Below are 25982 nucleotides of genomic sequence, written 5' to 3'. Positions count from 1 at the left end.
ACCAAAGGTTGGCAACAATATGTAATCTACTGAATTTCACTAAGAACAGCAGGGTTTGAGGCTTTTTAACTTGGCCTATTCCCATCACTTTCTTCCAACTACACAGTAGCCTTAAAAATAAACAATCTTAAAGCTACCAGAGAAAGAGAATAGAATTTATAGAAAGCATGTTTCAATTACAGAAAGAAAAATGGGAAAGGTGCAAACATGTGGAGACTAAATAATATGCTATTTAAAAAGCAATGGACCAATGAAGAAATCAAAAGGGAAATCAGAAAATACCTCAAAACAAATGAAAACATAAATCTACGCAATGCAGCAAAAGAAGTTCTAAGAGGAAAGTTTATAGTGATGTAGGCCTTCCTCAAGAAAAAAGAAAAATCTCAAATAAGTAACCTAACCAACCACCTAAGAGAATTATAAAAAGAACAAAACCAAAGTCAGCAAAAGGAAGGGAGTAATAAAGATAATATGAGGGGAAATAAAAACAAGCAAAAGAAAAGATCAATGAAACCAGGAGATTTTTTTTGAAAAGACAAAATTGATAAACTTTTAGCCAGGCTCACCAAGAAGAGAGAGAAGACATAATAAACAAGATAAAGAAGAGAAATAACAGTCAATACTAGAGAGATACCAAAAAATTCTTAAGAAAATATCACAAATACATGCCAACAAATTGGATGCCCAGAAAAAAAAAGACAATTTTCTAAAAATATATAACCTGCCAAGATTGAATCAAGAAGAACCAGACAGGGGTAAATTGGGAGATTGGAATTGATATATGTATACTATTGATATTTTGTATAGAATAAATAACCAATGAGAATCTATTGTATAGCTCAGAGAACTCTACTCAGTGCTCTGTGGTAACCTAAATGGGAAGGGAATCCAAAAGAGAAGAGATATACATATATATAGTTGATTTGCTTTGGAGTACGTTCTAAAGCAATTATACCCCAATAAAAAGTAATTTCAAAAAAGAGTCAAACAATTTGAACAGACTAGTCACTATGGTGAATTTCAGTTTGTAGTTAAAAAAAAGAAAACTCCCAGCAAACACTAGTCCAGGACCAGATTGGTTAACAGGGGAATTCTACCAAACATATAGAGAAGAACTAATACCTATCCTTCTCAAACTTTTCCAAAAAGATTGAAGAGGATAGAACATTCCAGAATTCACTCTACAAGGCCACCATTACCCTAGTGTGAAAACCAGACAAAGACACTACCAAAAAAAAACAGGAAATTATAGGCCAATGCCTTTGATGTGTATCAATACAGAAACCTCAACAAAATGTTGGCAGACCAAATCCACCAATACATATGAAGGATCATATGTCATAATCAAGTTGGATTATGGATGGTTCGATATTTGCAAATCAATGTACCACATTAACAAAAAGAAAGGTAAAATTCACATGATCACCTCAATAGATGCAGAAAAAGCATTTGATGAAATTCAGTATCCATTCATCATCAAAAAAAAAGAACTCAACAAAGTGAGCATAGAGGGAACATATTAATGTATCAACTTAAAAAAGGCTGTTTATGACAAACTCACAGCTAACATCATACTCAGTAGTGAAAAGCTGAAAGCCTTTCCTCTGTATTCAGAAACAAGACAAGAAAGCCCACTCTCAACACTTCTATTTGACATAGTATTGACAGTCCTAGCCATAGAAGTCAGACAAGAAAAAGAAAGACAAGGTATTCAAATTGAAATGAAAAAAGCAAAACTATCACTATTTACAGGTAAAGTAATGCTTTATCTGTAAACTGGACAGCTACATGTAAAATAATGAGATTATAACATTTTCTCACACCATATACAAAAATAAACTCAAAATGGATAAAAGGTCCAAATGGAAGACCTGAAACCATAGAACTCCTATAGGCAGAACACGTTCTGACATAAACCACAGCAAGACTTTTTGGCTGTCTCTCCTAAGGCAAAATAAAAGCAAAAATAAACAATCAGTTCAGTTCAGTTCAGTTCAGTCGCTTAGTCGTGTCCGACTCTTTGCGACCCCATGAACCACAGCACGCCAGGCCTCCCTGTCCATCACCAACTCCCGGAGTTCACTCAAACCCATGTCCATCGAGTCGGTGATGCCATCCAGCCATCTCATTCTCTGCCGTCCCCGTCTCCTCCTATCCCCAATCCCTCCCAGCATCAGACTCTTTTCCAGTGAGTCAACTCGTCGCATGAGGTGGCCAAAGTATTGGAGTTTCAGCTTTAGCATCAGTCCTTCCAATGAACACCCAGGATTGATCTCTTTTAGCATGGACTGGTTGGATTTCCTTGCAGTCCAAGGGACTCTCAAGAGTCTTCTCCAGCACCACAGTTCAAAAGCATCAATTCTTCGGCGATCAGCTTTCTTCACAGTCCAACTCTCACATCCATACATGACCATGGGAAAAACCATAGCCTTGACTAGACGGACCTTGGTTGGCAAAGTAATGTCTCTGCTTTTTAATATGCTATCTAGGCTGGTCATAACTTTCCTTCCAAGGAGCAAGCATCTTTTAATTTCATGGCTGCAATCACCATCCGAAGTGATTTTGGAGCCCAAGAAAATAAAGTCTGACACTGTTTCCACTGTTTCCCCATCTATTTCCCATGAAGTGATGGGACCAGATGCCATGATCTTCGTTTTCTGAATGTTGAGCTTCAAACCAACCTTTTCACTCTCCTCTTTCACTTTCATCAAGAGGCTCTTTAGTTCCTCTTCACTTTCTGCCATAAGGGTGGTGCATCTGCATATCTGAGGTTATTGATATTTCTCCTGGCAATCTTGATTCCAGCTTGTGCTTCTTCCAGCCCAGCGTTCCTCATGATGTACTCTGCATATAAGTTAAATAAACAGAGTGACAATATACAATGGGACCTAATTAAACTTAAAAGCTTTTGCATAGCAAAGGAAACGATCAACAAAATGAAAAGACAACCTACAAACTGGGATAAAATATTTGCAAATGATGCTACTGACAAGGGATTAGTCTTCAGAATATACACACAGCTCATACAGCTTAATATCAGAAAAAAACCAAATCAAAAATTGGGAAGAAGATCTGAGTAGACATTTTTCCAAAATAAATATTCCACTGGCAAATAGGCACATGAAAAGGCACATTCACTAATTTTTAGAGAAATGCAAGTCAAAGCAGCAGTGAGATATCACTTCACACTTGTCAGAATGTGCATGCATGGTCAGAATGGCTATCATCAAAAGGTCTGCAAATAACCAGTGTTGACAAGGATGTGAAGAAAAAGGAAACTCTTGTACACTTTTGGTGGGTATGTAAATTGGTGTAGCTGCAATGGAAAACAGTATGGAGGTCCCTTTAAAAACTAAAAGTAAAACTAAAAATTCCATCCCAGTGTATATAATGACAACAGTAAATTGAAAAGATACTTGCACCCCAGTATTCATAGCAGCACTAATTACAATTACCAAGATGTGGAAGCAACCCAAATGCCCATCAACAGATGAATGGACAAAGATGTGGTACATATATGCAGTGAATTATCAGTCATGAAAAGGAATGAAATTCTGCCATTTGTAGCAATGTGAATGGACCTAATATTATACTTAGTGAAATAAGTCATACAGAGAAAAGACAGTGTATAATATTATTTATATATGGAATCTAAAAAATAATGCAGATGAATATATATGCACAACAGAAACAGGCTCACAGACTGAATGTTTTCCTCTGAGATCAGAAACAAGATAAATACGTCTGCTCTCACCACTTCTTCAGTCATGTCCAACTGTTTGTGACCCTGTGCACTGTAGCTTCCCAGACCCCTCAGTCTTCCCAGGTGACTCAAATGTTAAAAAAAATAGAAAAAAATCTGCTTGCAATGCAGGAGACCTGGGTTCAATCCCTGTGTTAGAAAGATCCCCCGGAGGATGGAATGGCAATCCACTCCAGTATTCTTAAGTTTCCCAGGTGGTGCTAGTGGTAAAGAACCCATCTGCTAATGCAGGAGACAACAGAGAAACAGGTTCGATCCCTGGGTCAGGAAGGTCCTCTGGAGTAGGAAATGGCAACCCATTCCAGTATTCTTGCCTGGAGAATCCCATGGACAGAGGACCCTGGTGGGCTACAGTCCATATGGTCACAAAGAGTTGGACAAATGAAGCAAAGCACTCTTCTTTTCTTCACCACTTCTATTTACCGCTGTACTGGAAGTTTAGGATGGGAAAATAGGCATGAAAAATAGGTAAAAATTATCCATATTGGAAAGGAAGAAGTAAAATTATCCCTGTTTGCAGATGACAGGATCTTGTATATAGATAGTTCTCCTGCCTGGAGAATCCCAGGGACGGGGGAGCCTGGTGGGCTGCCGTCTATGGGGTCGCACAGAGTCGGACACGACTGAAGCCATTTAGCAGCAGCAAGAAATACACTACAACTGTATTAAAACTAATAAGTTAATTCAGAAAATTTGCAACATGTAAGATCAAAATACAAAAATAGTGCTTTTTCTATAAACTGTCAGTGAATAATCTGAACAGTGAAATTCACAAAATTATTCCATTTATTGAATCAGTTCAGTTCAGTTCAGTCGCTCAGTTGTGTCCGACTCTTTGCGACCCCATGAATCACAGCACACCAGGCCTCCCTGTCCATCAACAACTCCCGGAGTTCACTCAAACTCATGTCCATCGAGTCAGTGATGCCATCCAGCCACCTCATTCTCTGTCATCCCCGTCTCCTCCCACCCCCAATTGCTCCCAGCATCAGAGTCTTTTCCAGTGAGTCAACTCGTCGCATGAGGTGGCCAAAGTATTGGAGTTTCAGCTTTAGCATAAGTCCTTCCAATGAACACCCAGGATTGATCTCCTCCAGAATGGACTGGTTGGATCTCCTTGCAGTCCAAGGGACTCTCAAGAGTCTTCTCCAGCACCACAGTTCAAAATAGCAACAAAATATTAGGAATAAGAAAAATGCAGGACTTTTCTGTTGAGAAATACAATGCTAAAAGAATTTAAAGTTTAAGTAAATGGAAAAGCATACCATATTCCCACATCAAAAAACTTAATATTGTTAAGATACCCATATCCCCAAATTGACCTACAGACTCTCTGTAGTTCTTATCAAAATCCTCATTGATTTTCCTATATAAATCGACAAGTAGATCCTAAAATTCGTACTGAAATGCAAAGTACAAAGAATAGCAAAAGTAACCTTGAAAAAAGCACAAAGTTGGAGGACACACAATTCCTAATTTCAAAGCTTACTAGAAAGCTAGTAATCAAGATGGTGTGGTACTGACATCAAGACAGATATATAGATCAATGAAATAAAATTGAATATGCAGAACTAAATCCTTGCATTTATAGTCAATTGATTGTTGGCAAGAGTGCCTAGACAATTCAAAGGAAAAAGCGTATTTTTGTTCAAAACTTCATGCTTGTATCACTGAATTGTCCACATACAAAATAATGAAGTTTGACCCTACCTCAGACCATACAGAAAAAAATAGTTTAAAAATGGATCTTAGAGCTAAATATAAGAACTAAAATATTATAACTCTTATAAGACAACAAAGGAGCACAATGAGTTAGGCAGTGCGTTCTCTGAAAAGATACCAAAAGCCAAAGTGCAGAGAAAAAAATATATAAATTGGACTTCATCAAAGTTGAAAATTTTGTGCTGCAAGCAATATTATAAAGAGAGTGAAAAGATGACCCACAGAATGAGAGAAAATACTTGCAAATCATCTATCTGATAAGACTTGTATGCAGACTATGTAAAGAACTCTTAAACCTCAGCAAGAACAAGAAAGACTCAATCATAAATCAGCAAAGGATTTTAAAAACATTTCTTCAAAGATGTACAAATGGCTAATAAGCACACAAAGTGATGGTCAACATGCTTTGTCATAAAGAAAATACAAATGGAAACCACAATAAGATACCACTTCATACACTCTAGGGTCATACTTGAGTAGGTATGTCAGTCAGGATAGGCTAAGTTACACCACACTAACAAACTATCCCCAAATCTAGAGACAACACGGAGTTTGTGTTTTATTCATCTTATATGTCAAGTGTAGATTCACAAGGGCATTCTACTTAGCTTACTCAAGGACTGCAGCTGATGAGAGCAGCATCTTGATACATACTTCCAAGATCAAAGAGTCTGGAACACGATGAATGAAGCCTGCCTGAAACTGGCATGTAGACAGAATCAGTTGTTACTGTCCCCAGTTCGGTGGGGATGCAGATATGTGATCGTCTGGTATGAAAAAAAGGACTGAATGTTTATGAACTATAATGTATGTAGTGTACCACAGTAAGCTCATGGGATTTGAAAATAGCCGTGGAGATGCTACTGTCTGGGAATGTGTCCTCTGGTGTTCTGTCTGGAATCATTTCTATCCAACCAAATCCACACCCTCTCAACCAGACTTCTCTTCGATGCCTGGGGTAGCTGGGTGATTTGTTCATTACAACACTGCTTCAGCCTTTTAATAAAGTCAGCAAATTAAAGAAAGAGCACAGATAAAGAGAATGCTTTCCAAAATGTCATAATGAAATTAAGGTAATGAAGCACTTGGAGGTCTCTCCTCCCTTCTTTTTGTATAAAACTTATTCCAAAGAAGCTGGAAGAGAAATGGGGCCTGAAAGTAACGAGGGGGAAAAATAAATTGTATGCCATTAGTTTAATTATAAAAATTCATTACATGAAGCCATGTAAGACAGAAAATAATGGAACTCTAATGGGTTGGCCGATAACACATTTACTAGCCTGCTCTTGGCTTGTAGTCATTGTCAAAAGGACAAAAAAGTAGCAACTTTGGTATGTAGTCCTCAAAGCTGTTGAAAAGATGAATCATGTCCAGTAAACTGGAAAATGAGGGCTGTTTTCTCAAATAGTATCCTCTGTATAGACTGTTACTTTCTGAAACAGTGTTGTTTGGTAATGTCAGAGGTTTAATAGATGAGTCTTGAAGTTAATAGTGAAAGGCTTTACTTTTGAAATGGCTTCCTTACAGATATCTTAACATTTCTATTATATATCCATAAAGAGGTTTTATAGGTCATTTTAATTCACACAAACAAGAAAGAAATTGTATTTCTTTTTCCCAATAAATATGTATAAAACATTAATTCATACTCAGGAGTAAACTGTTTAGTGATTTTTAATAAACTAAATATGTATTTTTTGCTGTCTCTCTTTGGCAATGTGTTACTTTATTATACATAATAATTTTCCAATCATGCTATAATCATCAAGGAGACTATTTTATATTCTTCAAAATCCAATTATAATAAATCCAACCATCTTCCTTAAATTCTTTTATGTGGAAGCATATCTTCTTTAAGTAGATTGAACCCTGAATTTGAAAGTCAAGAAAACTACATTTTTGTGATGTCTCTTTCACTGACGAGCTATGTCACCTTCATCAAGTCATTTAATCTTTTAGAGGTTTTGCATAAGAGGAAGGTGTTGCAGGAGGGAGTCCCTTCCAGGGCCCAAGACTGGGCTCTTATCTAATGCATGGAAATGAATTGTCCGAGAAGACACCTGTGCTAACAAAGCAAGAGACTTTATTGGAAAGTGGTGCCTGAGCGGAGAGAGCAGGAGGGTAAGGGAACCCAGGAGAACTGCTCTGCCACGACTCATGGCCCTGGGTTTTATGATGATGGGATTAGTTTGGGAGTCTTCTCTGGCCAGTCACTCTGACTCAGCGTTCTTCCTGGTGGCATGTGCAGTGCTTAGCCAAGATGGAATCCAACAAGGAGGATTCTGGGAGATTGGTAGGACATGTAGCGTCTCCTTTTTACATTTCCCAAATTCTTCCTGTTGATGGTGTCTTGTTCTGTGTTCCGTAGCAGGACTTCCTGTCCTAAAATGACTCATGCGAATTGTTACTATGGTGCCTGACCAGGGTAAGCGGTTTCAGTCAGTGTTTCCCCTCACAAAAGGAGACAGAGGAAAGGAGGTAGCAAAAGATGAAAGTGGATATTTATGTAAGGATCATATATCTGTGGGAGAGATCATATACCCAAGGAGGCACATTTGAACTTCATCTTGTAGGTAGCAGGGAGCCATTGAAACGTTTAACAGGACAGAATAATTCCTGTTCGTTTCCAAGGCAAACCATTCAATATCACAGTAATCCAAGTCTATGCCCCAACCAGTAAGGCTGAAGAAGCCGAAGTTGAACAGTTCTATGAAGACCTACAAGACCTTTTAGAACTAACACCCAAAAAAGATGTCCTTTTCACTATAGGGGACTGGAATGCAAAAGTAGGAAGTCAAGAAACCCCTGGAGTAACAGGCAAATTTGGCCTTGGAGCACGAAATGAAGCAGGGCAAAGGATAATAGAGTTTTGCCAAGAGAACGCACTGGTCATAGCAAACACCCTCTTCCAACAACACAAGAGAAGACTCTACACATGGACATGACCAGATGGTCAACACCGAAATCAGATTGATTATATTCTTTGCAGCCAAAGATGGAGAAGCTGTATACAGTTAGCAAAAACAAGACCAGGAGCTGACTGTGGCTCAGATCATGAATTCCTTATTGCCAAATTCAGACTTAAATAGAAGAAAGTAGGGAAAACCACTAAACCATTCAGATATGACCTAAATCAAATCCCTTATGATTCTACAGTGGAAGTAAGAAATAGATTTAAGGGACTAGATCTGATATATAGAGTGCCTGATGAACTCTGGACGGAAGTTTGTGACAATGTACAGGAGACAGGGACCAAGACCATCCCCATGGAAAAGAAATGCAAAAAAGCAAAATGGCTGTCTGAGGAGGCCTTACAAATAGCTGTGAAAAGAAGAGAAGCGAAAAGAAAAGGAGGAAAGGAAAGATATAAGCATCTGAATGCAGAGTTCCAAAGAATAGCAAGGAGAGATAAGAAAGCCTTCCTCAGCGATCAATGCAAAGAAATAGAGGAAAACAACAGAATAGGAAAAACAAGAGATCTTTTCAAGAAAATTAGAGATATCAAAGGAGCATTTCATGCAAAGATGGGCTCGATAAAGGACAGAAATGGTATGGACCTAACAGAAGCAGAAGATATTAAGAAGAGATGGCAAGAATACACAGAAGAACTGTACAAAAAAGATCTTCACGACGAAGATAATCATGATGGCGTGATCACTCACCTGGAACCAAACATCTTGGAATGTGAAGTCAAGTGGGCCTTAGAGAGCATCACTACGAACAAAGCTAGTGGAGGTGATGGAATTCCAGTTGAGCTATTTCAAATCCTGAAAGATGATGCTGTGAAAGTGCTGCACTCAAGATGCCAGCAAATTTGGAAAACTCAGCAATGGCCACAGGACTGGAAAAGGTCAGTCTTCATTCCAATCCCGAAGAAAGGCAATGCCAAAGAATGCTCAAACTACCGCACAATTGCACTCATCTCACACGCTAGTAAAGTCATGCTCAAAATTCTCCAAGCTAGGCTTCAGCAATATGTGAATCGTGAACTTCCAGATGTTCAAGCAGGTTTTAGAAAAGGCAGAGGCACCAGAGATCAAATTGCCAACATCCGCTGGATCATGGAGAAAGCAAGAGAGTTCCAGAAAAACATCTATTTCTGCTTCATTGACTATGCCAAAGCCTTTGACTGTGTGGATCACAATAAACTGTGGAACATTCTGAAAGAGATGGGAATCCCAGACCACCTGACCTGCCTCTTGAGAAACCTGTATGCAGGTCAGGAAGCAACAGTCAGAACTGGACATGGAACAACAGACTGGTTCCAAATAGGAAAAGGAGTACGTCAAGGTTGTGTATTGTCACCCTGCTTATTTAACTTCTATGCAGAGTACATCATGAGGAACGCTGGGCTGGAAGAAGCACCAGCTGGAATCAAGATTGCCAGGAGAAATATCAATAACCTCAGATATGCAGATGACACCACCCTTATGGCAGAAAGTGAAGAGGAACTCAAAAGCCTCTTGATGAAAGTGAAAGAGGAGAGTGAAAAGGTTGGCTTGAAACTCAACATTCAGAAAACAAAGATCATAGCATCTGGCCCCCTCACCTCACTTCATGGCAAATAGATGGGGAAACAGTGGAAACAGTGTCAGACTTTATTTTGGGGGGCTCCAAAATCACCGCAGATGCTGATTGCAGCCATGAAATTAAAAGACACTTCCTCCTTGGAAGGAAAGTTATGACCAACCTAGATAGCATATTAAAAAGCAGAGACATTACTTTGCCAACAAAGGTCTATCTAGTCAAGGCTATGGTTTTTCCAGTGTTCATGTGTGGATGTGAGAGTTGGACTGTGAAGAAAGCTGAGCGCTGAAGAATTGATGCTTTTGAACTGTGGTGCTGGAGAAGACTCTTGAGAGTCCCTTGGACTGTAAGGAGATCCAACCAGTCAATCCTAAAGGAGATTAGTCCTGGATGTTTGTTGGAAGGACTGATGCTAAAGCTGAAACTCCAATACTTTGGCCACCTCATGCAACGAGTAGACTCACTGGAAAAGACTCTGATGCTGGGAGGGATTGGGGGCGGGAGGAGACGGGGATGACAGAGAATGAGATGGCTGGATGGCACCACCGACTCAATGGACATGAGTTTGAGTGAACTCCGGGAGTTGGTGATGGACAGGGATGCCTGGCGTGCTGTGATTCATGCGGTTGCAAAGAGCTGGACACGACTGAGCGAATGAACTGAACTGAACAGGAGAAGAAGGTTGAGCTAGGGATAGAATCTTCGTGAATACCCACATTTAAGGGACAGGCAGAAAAAGGAAAACTTGAGCCTTAAAAGTATAGAGAGGACACCCAAAAAGAGGTGGCCAGAAGGATAGAGCCTTAAGAAGGACAGAGCAGTCAGTAGCACCAGTTGCTGTCTGGAAATCAAGTAAATAAGAACCTAGAACTTTCCACAGACATTGATCATCGCTGACTGAATTGGTTAACTATTTTCGCAAAAATGCAGCATGACAACCTCATAACGCTATTAGCATACAACTCTAAGCATGTATTTCTTAAGTTTGCAGCTTGTCTGGGTGACATTGCCGCATGTAGCAGGTTGAGTGGAGTGCTTCTCCGTCACATGTCACTCATCCTTCTCCAGTGATGGGCAGGCCAGCCCACTACATGTTTGATAATGGCAGCAGTGCGGAAGGGCCAGCCCCAATGCAGAAGCACGTTTTCAGCCTCTGCTTGTGTCATGTCTGTTAACATCCCACTAGACTTAAGCAAAACAAGTCATATGGCCAAGCTCATTGTCAAGGCCAGGAAGGTCAGTTGTGCCTTTTGTAGCAGGAAATTCAAAGTCACATGGCAAAGGGCATGGATACAAGGTGGGGTAAGGAACTGAGGTCAGTAATCCGATTTGCCACAGTGACTTCTTTCAGAATAGTTTTACTGAAGTGGCAGTGGCAGAAGCCTGATTCTGATGAATTGTGCAGTGGCGGGAATGTAATCAAGTTGAGGCAATAAGTGAGTGAGTATTCGCCTTTTGAGGAGCTTAACTGTGAAGGGAAAGAAAATGAGAGCAGATTTTGTTGCTGGTTAAAGATGGGGAAGAGGCTCATGTTTGAAAGCTGTGGAGAAAGATCTTGCAGAGAGGAAAGAGGCCAAAAAGACAGAAAAGGGAGTGCATGGAGGAATAGGAGAAGGAGGAGTGTCAAGTTGGAGGAAACAGTGTCCTTCAGCACAAGTCAGCTCTTCCCCTGAGACTGGAGAGAAATTTATGCTTGATGTTAAATTTTGTGTACTCAGTCACTCAGTTGTGTCTGACTCTTTGCAATCCAATGGACTGTAGCCTGCCAGGCTCCTCTGTTCGTCGGATTCTTTAGGCAAGAATTACTGGTGTGGGTTGCCATGCCCTCCTCCAGGGGATCTTCCTGACCCAGAGATCGAACCCGAGACTTCCACATTGGCAGGCAATTCTTTACCACTGAGCCACCAGGGAAGCATACGGAGGGGGTTTGGTGGATGCATAGTGCAGATACACAAGGCACAGTGCCTGGAGAGAGGCAGCCAAGGGGCAGAGAAGATTTTCTATATTTACATTTGTCTTGTCTTGCCTTAAAATATGAGTTTTATTTCACACAAGCAATTTTATTTTGATTTTGAGCTCATAACACACCTAAGGCATAAGCAGTATAAGGAGTCCCATCCTGTTTTACAGACAGCAAAGCTGGAATCCAAAAGGTTGAAGGCTTTAAGATCAAACTGCAAGACAATGGCCAGTCCAGATTTCCTGGGAAGATGCCTTTTCATTACTCTGCATGGCTTTTCATGATGTTCCTTTGAGTGGGAGCCATTAAAATTTTTTAAATCGAGTTCATCTAAAACAAACCCGAAGTTCACTTGTGGGTGAACATCCCAAAACACATTTGATAAGAAAACTTAAACAATACTCAACTTCAAAGTTTTAATTGTAGGCCTGCATACACACAGCTTCCCGGGTGACTCAGTGGTAAATAACATCGCCTGCCAATGCAGGAGATGCAAGAGATATAGGTTCAATCCCTGAGTTGGGAAGATGCCCTGGAAAAGGGCATGGCAACCCACTCCAGTATTCTTGCCTGGGAAATTCCGTGGACAGAGGAGCCTGGTGGGCTACAGTCTATGGGATCACAAAGAGTCGGACACAACTGAGCACACACACATACTGCATACTCACACTTATCTTCTAAATTAAAGGGAGTCTTTTAGAGGTACGGCATTGTAGACAATGTCCATGAAATAGTGGGTCCCTTTCTTTCATTGAATGGAGGCTCACTGTGGTGGCTGTAGTGTGGTTCATTAAAAATAGCAGCAGCAGTAGTGGTGGTAGTAGTAGTGGTTTTGATTATAACTAATACTTTTTTAATGCTTTGGGTGTACCAGGCACCACTCTGTTTTCCCTGGATTTTACAAATTCATCCTCATATTAATCTTTCAAGGTAATAAATACTGTTAATATACATATTTAATAAAGGGGAAACTGAGGCACAGAGAGCATAATTAATTTTCCCATTTGTCACATCATTAGTAAGTGATCAAGTCAGGATTCAAACCCAGCAGGCTCATTCTGTTGCCCAAGCTCTTAAATCCTCTTTCCCTTCCTCCTTTATTTTCTCCCGCGTTGGGTCAATATTCCTAAAAAGAGTTCTGACAAAGAAAAAAGAGTAGGTAAATGTTAAAAAATTTGTATACTCAAAATTCTTGAATTCAACTTGTGCCGTAATCCATAATCATTTTTTTCTGTCTAAAATACTGTGTAAATACAGAGCACATATTGTAGCAGCATCATATGAGGTTTGAATATGAAAATTTCTTTCCTGGTTGGGGAGCGTCTTATAATTTCTTTTCTTCATAAAACACACACACACACACACACACATATATGCCTCCAAAATCATCTTTTTTTATAGGCTAGTGCTCATGGTATTTTAAATTTCTTCATACACCATGATAACCACACAATTCCCTGTAGAGTATACCATTGTAAATGGAATTCAGAAGTAAGAATGTGTGTGAATTCCACTGTATTTTTGAATTTACACTTCTTCTGTGGTCTGGCCTTGTCCCAGGACTGAATTTCACGGTAGCAGGCAAAGCTGATCAAGGTCATTGTTCATGTTGTGAATGACAATTGGCTAAAGCCCAAGGTGATCAACATATTAATACCTTAGGAGGAAGGGAAACCAGTCCATTCAGTCTTTAAGGGAGAAAAGGGTGCTGCCTTGAGAACCTTTGAGTTTAGATAAGGGCCTAAGCCCTGTTAATGTGAGTCAAGGTCAGTGGGATTTTTTCCTTTTTAATCCTACATCACAGCAAAACCTGAGCAGTACGCAGTGAAGGGCAGCGTTCAGTCAAGATTTCCTTAGGTATAAAAATTTAAATTTCAGTGTGAATACAAATTTGAAGCAAAATATATGGCCTGTGTATTCTTCTCTTTCAAGCATTAAAGTATACCAAAAAACTCTGGTTTGAAGACAACCCTTGCTGTTTTATTACCTTTTCCTATGAAGTCTCTAATTAAATTTTACCCTGCTATGTCCTTCAAGATTCTGGAAAATTCTAGCATATTTTTCAGCTTCTACTTTTGGTATTTTTTATGATCTGCAGATTCAGACCAAAGAGTATATCTCTTATATCTAAACTTTCAAGTAGTGACCCATGAGTGAGAGTTGACTTCCAAGATTGGCTTTTCTAGATAAAATAAATGATTTTAATGATACTTATTAAAATTGTAATTATCGTTTTATATTGCTAAATCTCTGGGAGGAGGAAATGCCAACCCACTCCAGTATTCCTGCCTAAAAGATCCCATGGACAGAGGAGCCTGGTGGGCTACAGTCCAAAGGATTGCAAAGACTTGGACATGACTGAGCAACTAATATGCATGCACACATTGCTAAATCTCTACAGATATACTCTGATGTTGTTTCATAATAGGTGTTTTTTTAGCATTTGCATTTTTCTTCAAAAGGAATTACTTTACAGAAAGGTAACTAAGTTATCAGTGTCAGTTTTGTAGATTCTTATGCTGCCAATTAGAGATTTAATAGATGATTGATAATAAGCTCTTCTTTTAAGCTCTGAATACCATCTTCTGGATAAGGGCCAATTGGTCTTTCATATCTTAGTGTACATTACTTTTAACACTGTAGGTTAAAAGTGGCTTAAGTGAAGAGGGAAAGGGGAAAAGGTAGTTTTGTACCGCAGGAAATTTCTAGGAAGGCAAAGTCTTTGGTGTGTGTGTGTTTCACCTCAGAAAGGCTTTTGTTCAGTGTGAGGCTATAAAAGTGGAAAAGGAGTTTATAAAGAGAAGCGGGTGTTCCACAAAGTTAAATTTTAATTACTTTGTAGTACAGTGACTATACTCTGTACCTTTAGAAATTGTCTCTCTTTTTATAGCAAAACTTCGTGATGCTGGCTTTAGTTGGTTGCTGCTAGTTCAGTTATCTGGGTCTATTTGCTGTTTGCAATAAATGCAATTATTTTGTTTGATTCTAGAATAGACTGTTCTAATTAACTGAGAAACGCCAGATTGTATACTGACTATACATTTTCAAGGAACAGGAATCTACTCAAATATCCTGAAACTATGCTAAAAGTACTAGTATTTGATTTTTATCATCATAAATCGTATTAACATAAAAGAACACATATTAAAACAAGAGCAATTACTCTTTTCACAAACAACACTTAGTTTCAATTTTCTCTTTTCCCCTTCCAGTTCATGTCAATGTACTCTTACAGATTTAAGAAATACAGTGAAGATAGACATTGTGTTCTGTTTTTGTCCTTAGGATTTCTGTGCACATTTACTGCATATTAGACCATTGGGTTGATGTATTGTCTTATTTTAATGTCCTCTCATTAAACATTGAAATTGTTTCTCATTTTTTACTGTCTTAGTTAATGAAGATCTTTATTCCTATAATGTATTTCTTTTAAATATTTTACTAGGACAAATATTAAAATTAGATTACTGAGTCAATGGGAATAAGCATTTGTATTTCACTTGATGTATATTGCCAAACTGTCCAAATAGATACCATTCCTAGAAATAGTGTATGAATGTGCTAGTTTGGCTGCAGTCTTTCCAGGTTTGGATTTTATTTTTTTAAACTTAATTGGTGTCAAATTGTAATACTTTATGCTTTTCATTTATTGAAAAGTTGATTTTTTCCTTTTCTATAAAAATAGCTTTTATTCTTTCTCTTGTTTGAGTTACCTGTTACTATTCCTTTGTCCATTTAACCCACCATGTTGGATTTGGTATAACTGTCTTAGTAATTTAATAATACTATAATGTTTACAAGCCTCTCCCATGTATTTGAAGCAATGTTTAATAGAAATGTGGGGTTGACATGCATCCAAATGAGCCTATCATTGGTTTATTTATTTCTTTGGTATATGATATTTCAAGTGATAAAATAGTGATACATGCTTTGATAATACTCAATTGTTGAAGATAATAAAAGAAAACATAGATCATTTGGTTTAACAAAGTTTATATAAAGTTTTATTCTGATTTTAAAGTAGAATAGTTGTAAGTATTATGAATAAGCCGATCCTTTAAAGAAGTTCAAAACGAGAATAACAGCATTTTTTTTTTTTTTTGGAAACTCAATATTTTCTGTGTGCAACTTTAGTTGAGTGCCAGTAGATGGCACTAATTACATAAACAATTCAACATGTTAATGACGGGGGGGGGGAGGAAATACATGTGTTATTTTTTTCTGTTCAAATTTTGGTATATGTCATATATTCAACAATGATTTGGGAGCTTATTTTTATAGTATGTTCTCTCCCATGATAAAAAGACAATTAAGCCAAGTTTGTTTCCAATTAATTGCTACTAAATTGAAATACCTGATACTGAGTATTGCTCAAGATGCTGCATTTGAAAACTTTGGTCATGAAAAGTGCGTTAGCTTATACTGTCAAGATTGACTAAACCACACAGGGTCAGTGAAAAGCAGTCATGCAGACATGCTCTGACCCCAAGACTCAGAAGTTACTTATGAGAAAGTCCAACTAGAGATTTCAGAGAAAAGTGACATTCATTCTCTTTTTCCATGTTCATCTATAGCAGTTGGCCAAAGACCTCCGCCAGTGGCAGATAAATGTAGATGTGGCAAATGACTTGGCACTGAAACTTCTCCGGGATTATTCTGCAGATGATACCCGAAAAGTACACATGATAACAGAGAGCATCAATGCCTCTTGGGCAAGCATTCATAAAAGGTATGAACTCCATTATTTCTAAAACTATTTGCTGACTTCCACAATGGGGTGGTTTCCCTGAGTAGACAATGCAGATTTGCTTTCCCATCCTGCTAACTTGGGGCTTGCAAGGATCCAAGTTGAGAAATGCCAACTAAACTCACATTCTTTCTGAAGTCCTCTTATTTTAAAGATGAGGGACCCGAAGACTGGTGAAATCAAATGACTTGCCCACAGTCAGAAAGGTAGTGACATAGCTGTGCAATTAGACAAAAACAAAAGATGGATTTGTAGGTAGATGAGCCATTTACCAGTCTGCTTTGAGAACTCTATCCAAAGAAATATTGTTTACTCCATCACGACGCATACTGCCCCATCTTTAATCAGACAAGAAGGTCATTTTGGGGTTCATGATGGAGTTACAGCTACTGATGGAGCCATCATTGTATCTCACTCTGCATACCCAATGGGAAAATTTGTGTGGTGTAACATGACTCATAATTTCGTTTCCCATTATATACATAATGGCAATCAATGACTCTTAGAGACACCATCTCCTCACACTAGGTCCTGTCTCTTTATTATCTAGTCTTAACCCATTGGGCTTTTCTTTCATTAGCATTATCCTAATTATATTAATAAAATTATAAACAAAAACATGAATTATGTAACTGATTGTTAAATGATTGTCCTTCACATTAGTCTAAACTCCCTGAGGACAAAGGCTATCTTTCTTATTTGACATATCCTGAACCAGGTGATACAGTAGGGAGCTGGTAAACATTTGTGTTTTTCTAATTGAAATGTAGCTGATGTACAATATTATGTTAGTTTTTTATAAACTACCTAGTAATTTGACATTTGCACATATTATGAAATGATCATTATGATAAGCCTAGTAACCATCTGTCCCCATACAAAGGTATTACAATGTTATTGACCATATTCCTTGTACTGTATGTTATATCCCTATTGCTTATTTATTTTATAACTGGAGATTTATACCTCTTAATCCCCTGTACTTATTTCACCCCTTTACCTCCTTTTCCCTTTTGGCAACCACCCATTTGTTCTCTGGCTATATGAGTCTGTTTTCATTATGTTTCATCTGTTTTTGTTTTGTTTTAGATTCCGCATATGCGATCATACAGTATTTGTCTTTGTCTAACTTATTCACTTAGCATGATATCCTCTAGATCCATCCATGTTGTCACAGATGACAAGATTCTAATATTTATAGCTGAGTAATATTTCAACCTAGATAGCATAGACATTACTTTGAAGGTCCATCTAGTCAAAGCTATGGTTTTTCCAGCGATCATGTATGGATGTGAGAGTTGGACTATAAAGAAAGCTGAGCACTGAAGAATTGATGATTTTGAACTGTGGTGTTGGAGAAGAGTCTTGAGAGTCCCTTGGACTTCAAGGAGATCCAACCAGTCTATCCTAATGGAAATCAGTCTTGAATATTCATTGGAAGGACTGATATTGAAGCTGAAATTCCAATACTTTGACCACCTAATGCAAAGAACTGACTCATTGGAAAAGACCCTGATGCTGGGAAAGATTGAAGGTGGGAGGAGAAGGGGATGACAGAGGATGAGATGGTTGGATGGTATCACCGACTTAATGGACATGAGTTTGAGTAAACTCCAGAAGCTGGTGATAGACAGGGAGGCCTGGTGTGCTGCAGTCCGTGGGTTCACAAAGAGTCAGACTGAGCAACTCAACTGAACTGAAATTACATTTTTCACTGACCCAAAAGAATCTGTGATTTGCCAAGCTAATTTGACTCAATGCCTCTAAAGTTCTTCCATGTTTCCTTCTCACATATACTCTATGAAAATTCATCCACTTGCGTAGTTTCAGTCTGCTGATGACTATCCATTTATACCATTTGCAGTTGAGAGTCATCTTTGAATTTCAGACCAGCATATCCAATTTACTTCTTTTTATTGTGATGTCCCGTAGGAACTTCAAACTTAATAGCCCCAAAGCTGAACTCATCTTTGTCCTCTTACAAACTCTTTTTCCAGATGCAACCTGCTTCTCTTCCTGCTTCTCCAGGTCTCAGTGTAAGTGCCATTTCCTCCAGGAAGCCTTCCCTGACTACCAACCCCAAAGCCTATACTCTTTTGGCCCCCTGTTATTATGCTTATCTCACTACACTGTCCTTAAGTGTTTTTTGGTCTTTGTCTCTAAGGAGAATATTTATTCTGTGAGGGTATACACAGTGGCTGTTTATCGACCATATTACCTAGCACTTATCTGACACACAGTATCTCCCCACAAACCATTTTTTGATTAAATAGGGAATTGAACAAACAAACAAAAAATAACTAACTGTGAATGTTCTAGTGTGCCAGTAACTCAACACAGAAGGAAAATGTACCTGTTAGGATCACTTTCAGTTTTAAGTAACAGAAAATCCAATTCAATAGCTTACCTAATGGAGGTCTGTTTCTGTCACTTAAGGAGAAGTTCAGAATTAGGCAGGTGGTAACATGAGCACAGTAGCTCAGCAATGTCAGCCCCGAAGTCTCCTTGTTCTTGGCATGTTGTTCAGAATATATGCATTCCAGCAGGAAGAAGGGGCAGTGCTGGTGTCAAGAAAACATGGCTTTCCCAGGAACTTTTGGGTTGGAACTGTGCCACCAAACCACGTCCGGTATCTAGGAACTGGGATTGAGCCAGCCATTATGGAATGTCTGCCATGAAGGGTATGGAAGGAAGAAACTGATCAACTCTCATGGTGTAACTGGGCAGCATGAAATTCCCTGGAGAGACCACCAGTCAAATCCGAGTAAATACAGTAGAGTCATGTAGGTCATATGTTCATGCACAATGCACTCTTGTAGGATTGTCATAACAGTGGACCATTTGAGCTTGGTGTTGGTTCTGATCAGTGTTAAAGGGCACGAGGAGAGCTGGATTCGCTATTGGCTAATGATACCTTTATATGGGAAGTTCACATTCTGTGTATGCTGTATGTGTCACTGCACAGATTAAACCATATTTTACCTGACTCCATCTTCTTATATTTTATATCCTTATAGATTGTATGCTAGATAGTTAAAGAACAAGAAAACTCTTTATGTGATCTTTTCCTTTTTGACCTTTTTATCCAGTATCTCGCCCAGCTAAACCCAGAAGTGAAGGAACATCATCAGCATCCCCTAGATTGGTGCTGTTCAGTAGGCTAGCCACTAGCCGTAGGTGGCCATTTAAGTTCAAATGATTACAGTTAAATAAAATTTGAAATTCATTTCTTCCAGCTCATCAGCCACCTTTCGTGTGCTCAGGAGCCGCCAGTAGTGAGTGGCTTCCCCATTGAACAGTGCAAAATTGAACATTTCCATCATCACAGAAAGTTTTATTGACTGTCCTGCTTTAGATCATCTTTGTTTCCATTCCCCTGTGCAATTTAGCTTATGTATATAACAATTCCATACCGTATTACTTAAAAAAACAGTTTTTGGCATGTTTTGTAAATGAAAAGTATTTCCTTTCAAAGTGGTATATGTTATTCCATTTCCTTGCTTGTACCTTCTTCTTCTGTTTGTCCATTTTCTAGAGTTGATGTTTAAACTACAACTTCTTGTCTCAAAAACTACAACTATCCCAGAATATAAACACTTTGACTTCTGTTGTTAATCCTATAAACATAATTTTAAAGGAAAAATTATTGATATTTGGGTTTGGGGGAAAAGTTATGTCATGACTTTGAAAAATATCTGTAACCAAGACTTCTTAGGTAGGAGAAACTGTGTTGAAAACATTCTGAGTACATCATTTCCCATGGTTCCAGTTTCACCACTGAACACTGATACATTGCCTGCACTGAAACTTTCCATCGTACAGATAACATATACAAAAACTTTGTGCATTTGGAAGCCTATGTAAAGCAATAAAATCTTTACTTCAGTTTAAAATTTTTGAATGTTAAATAAGGTACAAAAAAGTATTACTCAGAAGAACTTTACTTTGGTATCATATACTGACAAGCTGTAGTTCCAAGACATAATCAAAAGCAAAAATAAGCTAATTTTGTTTTGTAGTTTAGTGTTCAATTTAAGTTTATTAATTGGTCAGAGGAATCTTCAAATTCTACACTGACTTTGATGGGACCTTTAACTACCATTCTATATAGAGAAATACAAATAGCCACATGAACCTAAAATGACTTAATCTAGCATTCATGAATATTTTAAAAAGCAGCTTCTCATGTAAATCCTGTACTTTAGCAATTCATAACAGAACATAGATCATCATTGTGACATGTGTAAGAAAATATTTTGTTTCCCTGATCATATGCCGTATAGAGTCCATGTTAACATATAAAGCCAGAAATGTGGGCCTTTGCAAGTTCATTTCTTTCCCTTCAGTCTCTGTGAATAGATATGAATTGGTGAATAAGATAATATTAGATGTGATATTACATATTATTATGAGAAGCCTCTAAGGATTAGATTTCAAGGACTGCCATCTGGCTGATGACTTTATGATGACACTGTCATGAGATTTCATTTCCTTATTTCTATTCCAGGATCACTCTTTAAACAAGAAATGAGCATTAACTCTGAATTGTCTGTCTGTAGCTATAGGAGGATTTCTCCAGCTACCAATCAGCAGGGAGCAAACTCATCAAGTAGAGGGGCTGGTCCTAATACCAGCAGGTTCAGCATGACTGGCAGTCCTTCACAAAAGCTCCCAGATACCTGAGAAATCTCTCTAGGTTCTAAGAAAGATTTAACATGTAAAAATTTGTGTGCATGTATAAGTGTGTATATGCATATTCATGAATATATATGCACATATACTATCCCTTTCACTTTCACACACTGGAGAAGGAAATGGCAACCCACTCCAGTATTCTTGCCTGGAGAATCCCAGGGACGGGGGAGCCTGGTGGGCTGCTGTCTATGGGGTCACACAGAGTCGGACACGACTGAAGTGACTTAGCAGCAGCAGCAGCAGCAGCAGCAGCATTCTCCTGTCCACTTTAATAATACACTTCAAATGTTAATAATTAAATTAAAAGTTGAGAAGCTGAAGGATTATCATCTGTGTTCTTCATCTTTGGCAACAATGAAGCCCTTGTAAATCACACTTTGCTTCTCTATTTCTAGGTCTTTTTTTCTATTTCACTTTAAAGAAGGAGGAAAAGGGAGAAAAATTGAGCCTATATTATGTGCACTAAAGAGCTACTGTAACTGAGTATTGGATCTCTTTCACCTCTTTCAGCATATTTTTTTAGTAACCATTCTGCTTTCTTTCTCTGGGATTTTCAATTTCTTCTTTCTTCTCCCCTTCAGCCAACCATCATGTTCAAGTTTCCCTCATCCTAAAGAACTTTTTTAGGATGGGGTCGCGGAGAGTTGGACACGACTGAGCAACTGAACTGAACGTTTCTATCCAGCTATCCTTGTTTCCCCCTTACCATCAAAAAATTTTAAAGCAACAATTGACATTATTATTTCCTATTCTTCAGCTTCCAATTATGCTTTGACCCACTTCAGTCTGGCTTCCCTCACACTACCACTTTCCTGAAACAAAGACTCATTAAAATTGTCAAACATTTTTATAATAGCTAATTGCCTTATGTTTATTTATCCATCTACTTGACTTCATTTCAACCTTGGTTCAGTTTATCAACTCTACTAGTTGAAACTTTCCCTTCTTTGATTTCCAAAACAATATTATTTTGTAATTCTTCTATTTCTCTAGTAATACAGTAAGCATGAAGTGCTTGGTGCAATGCCTAGCACACAGTAAGAGCTCAGTAAATGTCATCTGTCATAAACATTTTAAAAATTCATTCACTCAGTGAATATTTTAGTGCTGGATATGTGCTCAGTAGGCTCAGTTCTTGGTCCAAGGTACACGGCAGAGAAAAGCCCTCCCCTCATGAAACTTGCATCCTGGAAAGGAAGTGAGAAACAGACATTAAAATAAAAAGTAAAATAGTTAAATGTATGGGATATAAGACTGTGATAAGTGCAATGTGGAAACATAAAGAGGGCAAGCAGTTGAGAATGTGTGTATGAGTGAGCATGGAGTGGAAGGGAAGGATCATTCCTTGAGTATGGTGGTTAAGAAAGACCTCAGTAAAAGAGTCAGGTTTAAGCAAAACCTAAAGAACCTAAGGAAGTGAACCCTGTAGACAGTTGGAAGAAAAACAGAACAGGAGGGTTCTAATAGCTGGAAATCTGAGACAGGCGTATGCTTGGCTGGTTGAAGGAACCTTAACAAAACCTGTATGATGGTAATGGGTCAAGCAAATAAGAGTGCAGTAGACAAGGTGTTCAGAGAGGAGAGAAGAATCTGATTACAATGGGCCTTAGAGGCCCCTCCACGGACTTTTGCTTTTACTCTGAATGAAATGGGAATCCTTGGAGGGTTTTGAGCAGAAGAATAGCATCTTTAACTTCTCTGGCCCCTCTGCAATAACAGACTGAAGGAAAGCAGTGAAACCATTAGGAGACTGTTGTCATAATTCATTCAAAAGACAACTGTGATTTGGACCAGAATAGGAGAGGTGAATGTGGTAAGAAATGGTTGACTTCTATGGTATTTTAGGACACAGCCAAAAAGGTTTTGTAATGGTTTAGATTTAGGTATGGAAGAGAGGCATCAAGGAAGACTATGGAGTTTTTATCCTCAGCAACTGGAAGATGGGAGACTCACTGAGATGGAGGAGGCTCTAAAAGTAACTCATGTTTTAGGAAGAACATGTGGGCATGTCACTTTTGAAATGTCTATTAAGCATCGAGGTGGAGATGTGGAGTAGATAGCTGGTTATAAAATCTTAAGTTCTAGGCAGTGATAGGGACCCAAGATACAAATCTGGGAGTTGTAACAATAATCAGTATACACTCTTTTTGCTGTATACAGCCTTTAAATCCTGGTGTTCCATTCTTAAATCTCTCGTTACTTTCTCTACACACATTTCAACTACCTTTGTCTGTCAACTTCAATTACCATTAAGACTCCTCAGTGTTTTTTCCCATCTCACGCCTTTGTCCTCTTCTCTAGAACTATACTTCCAGCCACCTCCCATTCGTCTCCATCTGCATTAACTACAGGCTCCAAAATGTCTAAAGTAGAAATTATTATCTGCCCCTGAAACAATGTGTGTTTCCTATTTTTTTCAGGGAAAGCATAACTTAATTGCTTGATTGTCTTTAATGCTGGAAACTTAAGATTTACCTTCTGCTTTTTCCTCCCTCTCTCTTCACTACTAATACCTGTATTAAGTGGGCTTCTAAATTCTGTGACTTCTACTGCAAAAATTTCTCTTAAGACTAGTGCCTTTTCTTTATTCTTCCTCGTCACCTCATCCTAAAGCCTCTTCATATTATACCTGGTAGATTGTGACCATGTTTTCTCTGTGCTCCCAACCATTGAATCTCTACACTCACTTGGTATTCACACTGCCCCAGAGTTTTTTCTTTAAAACTAATCTTATGACTTCTCTTTCCTCTTAGCACTCTTTTTTTTTTTTTTGCCTCTTGAAATCTGATGGATGATATTTTCGTAGGTGATATATTCCCAAAAGCATGTCCCAATTTTTCCGACATTTGAAACAAACAAAATTGATTTATTTTCAGGGAAGAAAAGCAAATAATACCACAATGTGTGCTTGTTTGTCAGTTTGTTTATTTAGCAGAGGGACAGGCATGTGAACTTCATAAAGTAGTCTTCCACTCTGTCCACAAAATGCTGTCCTTTCTCAAAATATTTTTGGAATTCTTTTTCTGGAACTCCTTGGGGACTGTTTTCTGATCTTCAGAAGACTGTTATATTATTGTGTATCCACACCTTGTGTTTGGGGTAACAAACACTGTACTCACTAATTGTCTGTGTACTAAATGAAATGAAGCAATTCATCAGATATTGGGCACTAAATGGCTTTGGATTATTTCCAGAAACTTAGAAGATGAAGATTTGCTGCTGCCCTCTGAGCGACGTAAAGAATATGATATGATATGATGCTAACAGGAGATTTGTTGAAAATATGACTTCTTAAGTCAGAGGCTGCCTACTCTATATTTGTAGCATGTTATGGTCATAAATATTGATGCTACAAAGGACCATAAAGCCACCAGTTCAAAATTCTCAATTTAGAGTAGCCCTATTTTTAATCCCTCTCATGCAAAATATACCTGCTAGTCCATTTTTAGGACTAAAGGGGATTTGGTATATTGAAAATTTCAGTCAGTTAGCAACTCTTCTAGGTACACTTCTTTTGGCAGTATGAGGACATTTCTCTAGGCTCTTCAAGACAGAGTTGTATATATAGTTATAAGGCACTATGGTTTTTATACTGCCGAGACCCTGTCTTCCAAATGATTATGAAGCATAAGAATTCTTGCCACCTCACAATAGGTTAATGTATTATAATACCTGTAATGCAAACCTTGGGGCTCTGGGCCAGGGAGTGTTGTGATCCATGTGAATTTAAAAGGTTCATGGTGGCAACTGCCTGCTTCACTTTATGTCATTTCCTTTAAAGCAATTAAGATGTTTCTAGCTTGCAGGGATTGCATAAAAAGGGAGACATTTGGAATCATATCATTGATGATTTACTGGTGTGGAAAATTACCTAGTCATGTAGCCAAGTAGCTGTGTTCGTTTTAACCCAGTCCTGCAGTCCTAAACCAGGCCCTCCAAACACACCAAAATACATGGTTACAAATTCCTCTTCATACATTTACCCATGAAAAGACTCTAAAATTAAAAAAGAAAAAAAGACATAATTGTTTCCTAAAGTGAAGTTATAGGATGCCAGCAGACCTTTCTTTTCTTCATTCATTCATTTAATATTGTGGTGTCTAAAAGTAAAACAAATGAGTGCAAGTTTCACTTGCTTCATTTATTTGAACCATTAATGTTAACAACAGCATCCATTATATTACTTTTCAATTATATTTGCATTTTTCATTGTCTCCACATCACTATCATTCTCAAAGTCTTTAAAATATTCAATAAAATATATAAATTAGCTGGAGTTTATTTTTAGAAAGATGAGTTATTTTGACAAATAGGTATAATCATCATTTGATTTGGGACTTTATCTCTCCAATTCTAACAGTCATTCTAGTTTGGGGATCTTTTGGCTTCATTCAATTTATAATAGGGATTTATTTTCTTTCTATAAACCATTAATTCATATGTATTTCTGAAAGTAAAAAATATGCAGAACATGTAGGTATTAGTGAGTTTTTATGGAATTTATCCTTTTCAACTTCCTCCCCCAGAGAAGGGGGTCATTGAAGCATGTCTAGGTAGTGATCAACAGC

At 38.2% G+C, this 25982-nt stretch overlaps 1 protein-coding gene across 6 annotated transcripts in view; it reads left to right on the top strand.

Moving 5' to 3' along the window:
• The window catches only part of DMD (dystrophin), a 2246075-nt gene that overhangs the window by 1654945 nt on the left and 565148 nt on the right, over positions 1 to 25982 (top strand). For 5 of the 6 annotated variants that reach the window (XM_055393453.2, XM_055393451.2, XM_055393449.2 and 2 more), the window contains one exon: positions 16547 to 16701. In XM_055393453.2, coding sequence (XP_055249428.2) covers positions 16547 to 16701 — 155 coding nt within the window. The remainder of the gene's footprint in view (positions 1 to 16546; positions 16702 to 25982) is intronic. The other variant, XM_055393450.2, reaches the window with a different exon arrangement.

The sequence above is a fragment of the Moschus berezovskii genome, chromosome X (genome assembly GCF_049115385.1).
Source record: "Moschus berezovskii isolate FMDL1 chromosome X, NW_MosBer_1.0, whole genome shotgun sequence".
NCBI classification, from domain to species: domain Eukaryota; kingdom Metazoa; phylum Chordata; class Mammalia; order Artiodactyla; family Moschidae; genus Moschus; species Moschus berezovskii.
This window is presented reverse-complemented; position numbering and strand designations above follow the sequence as displayed.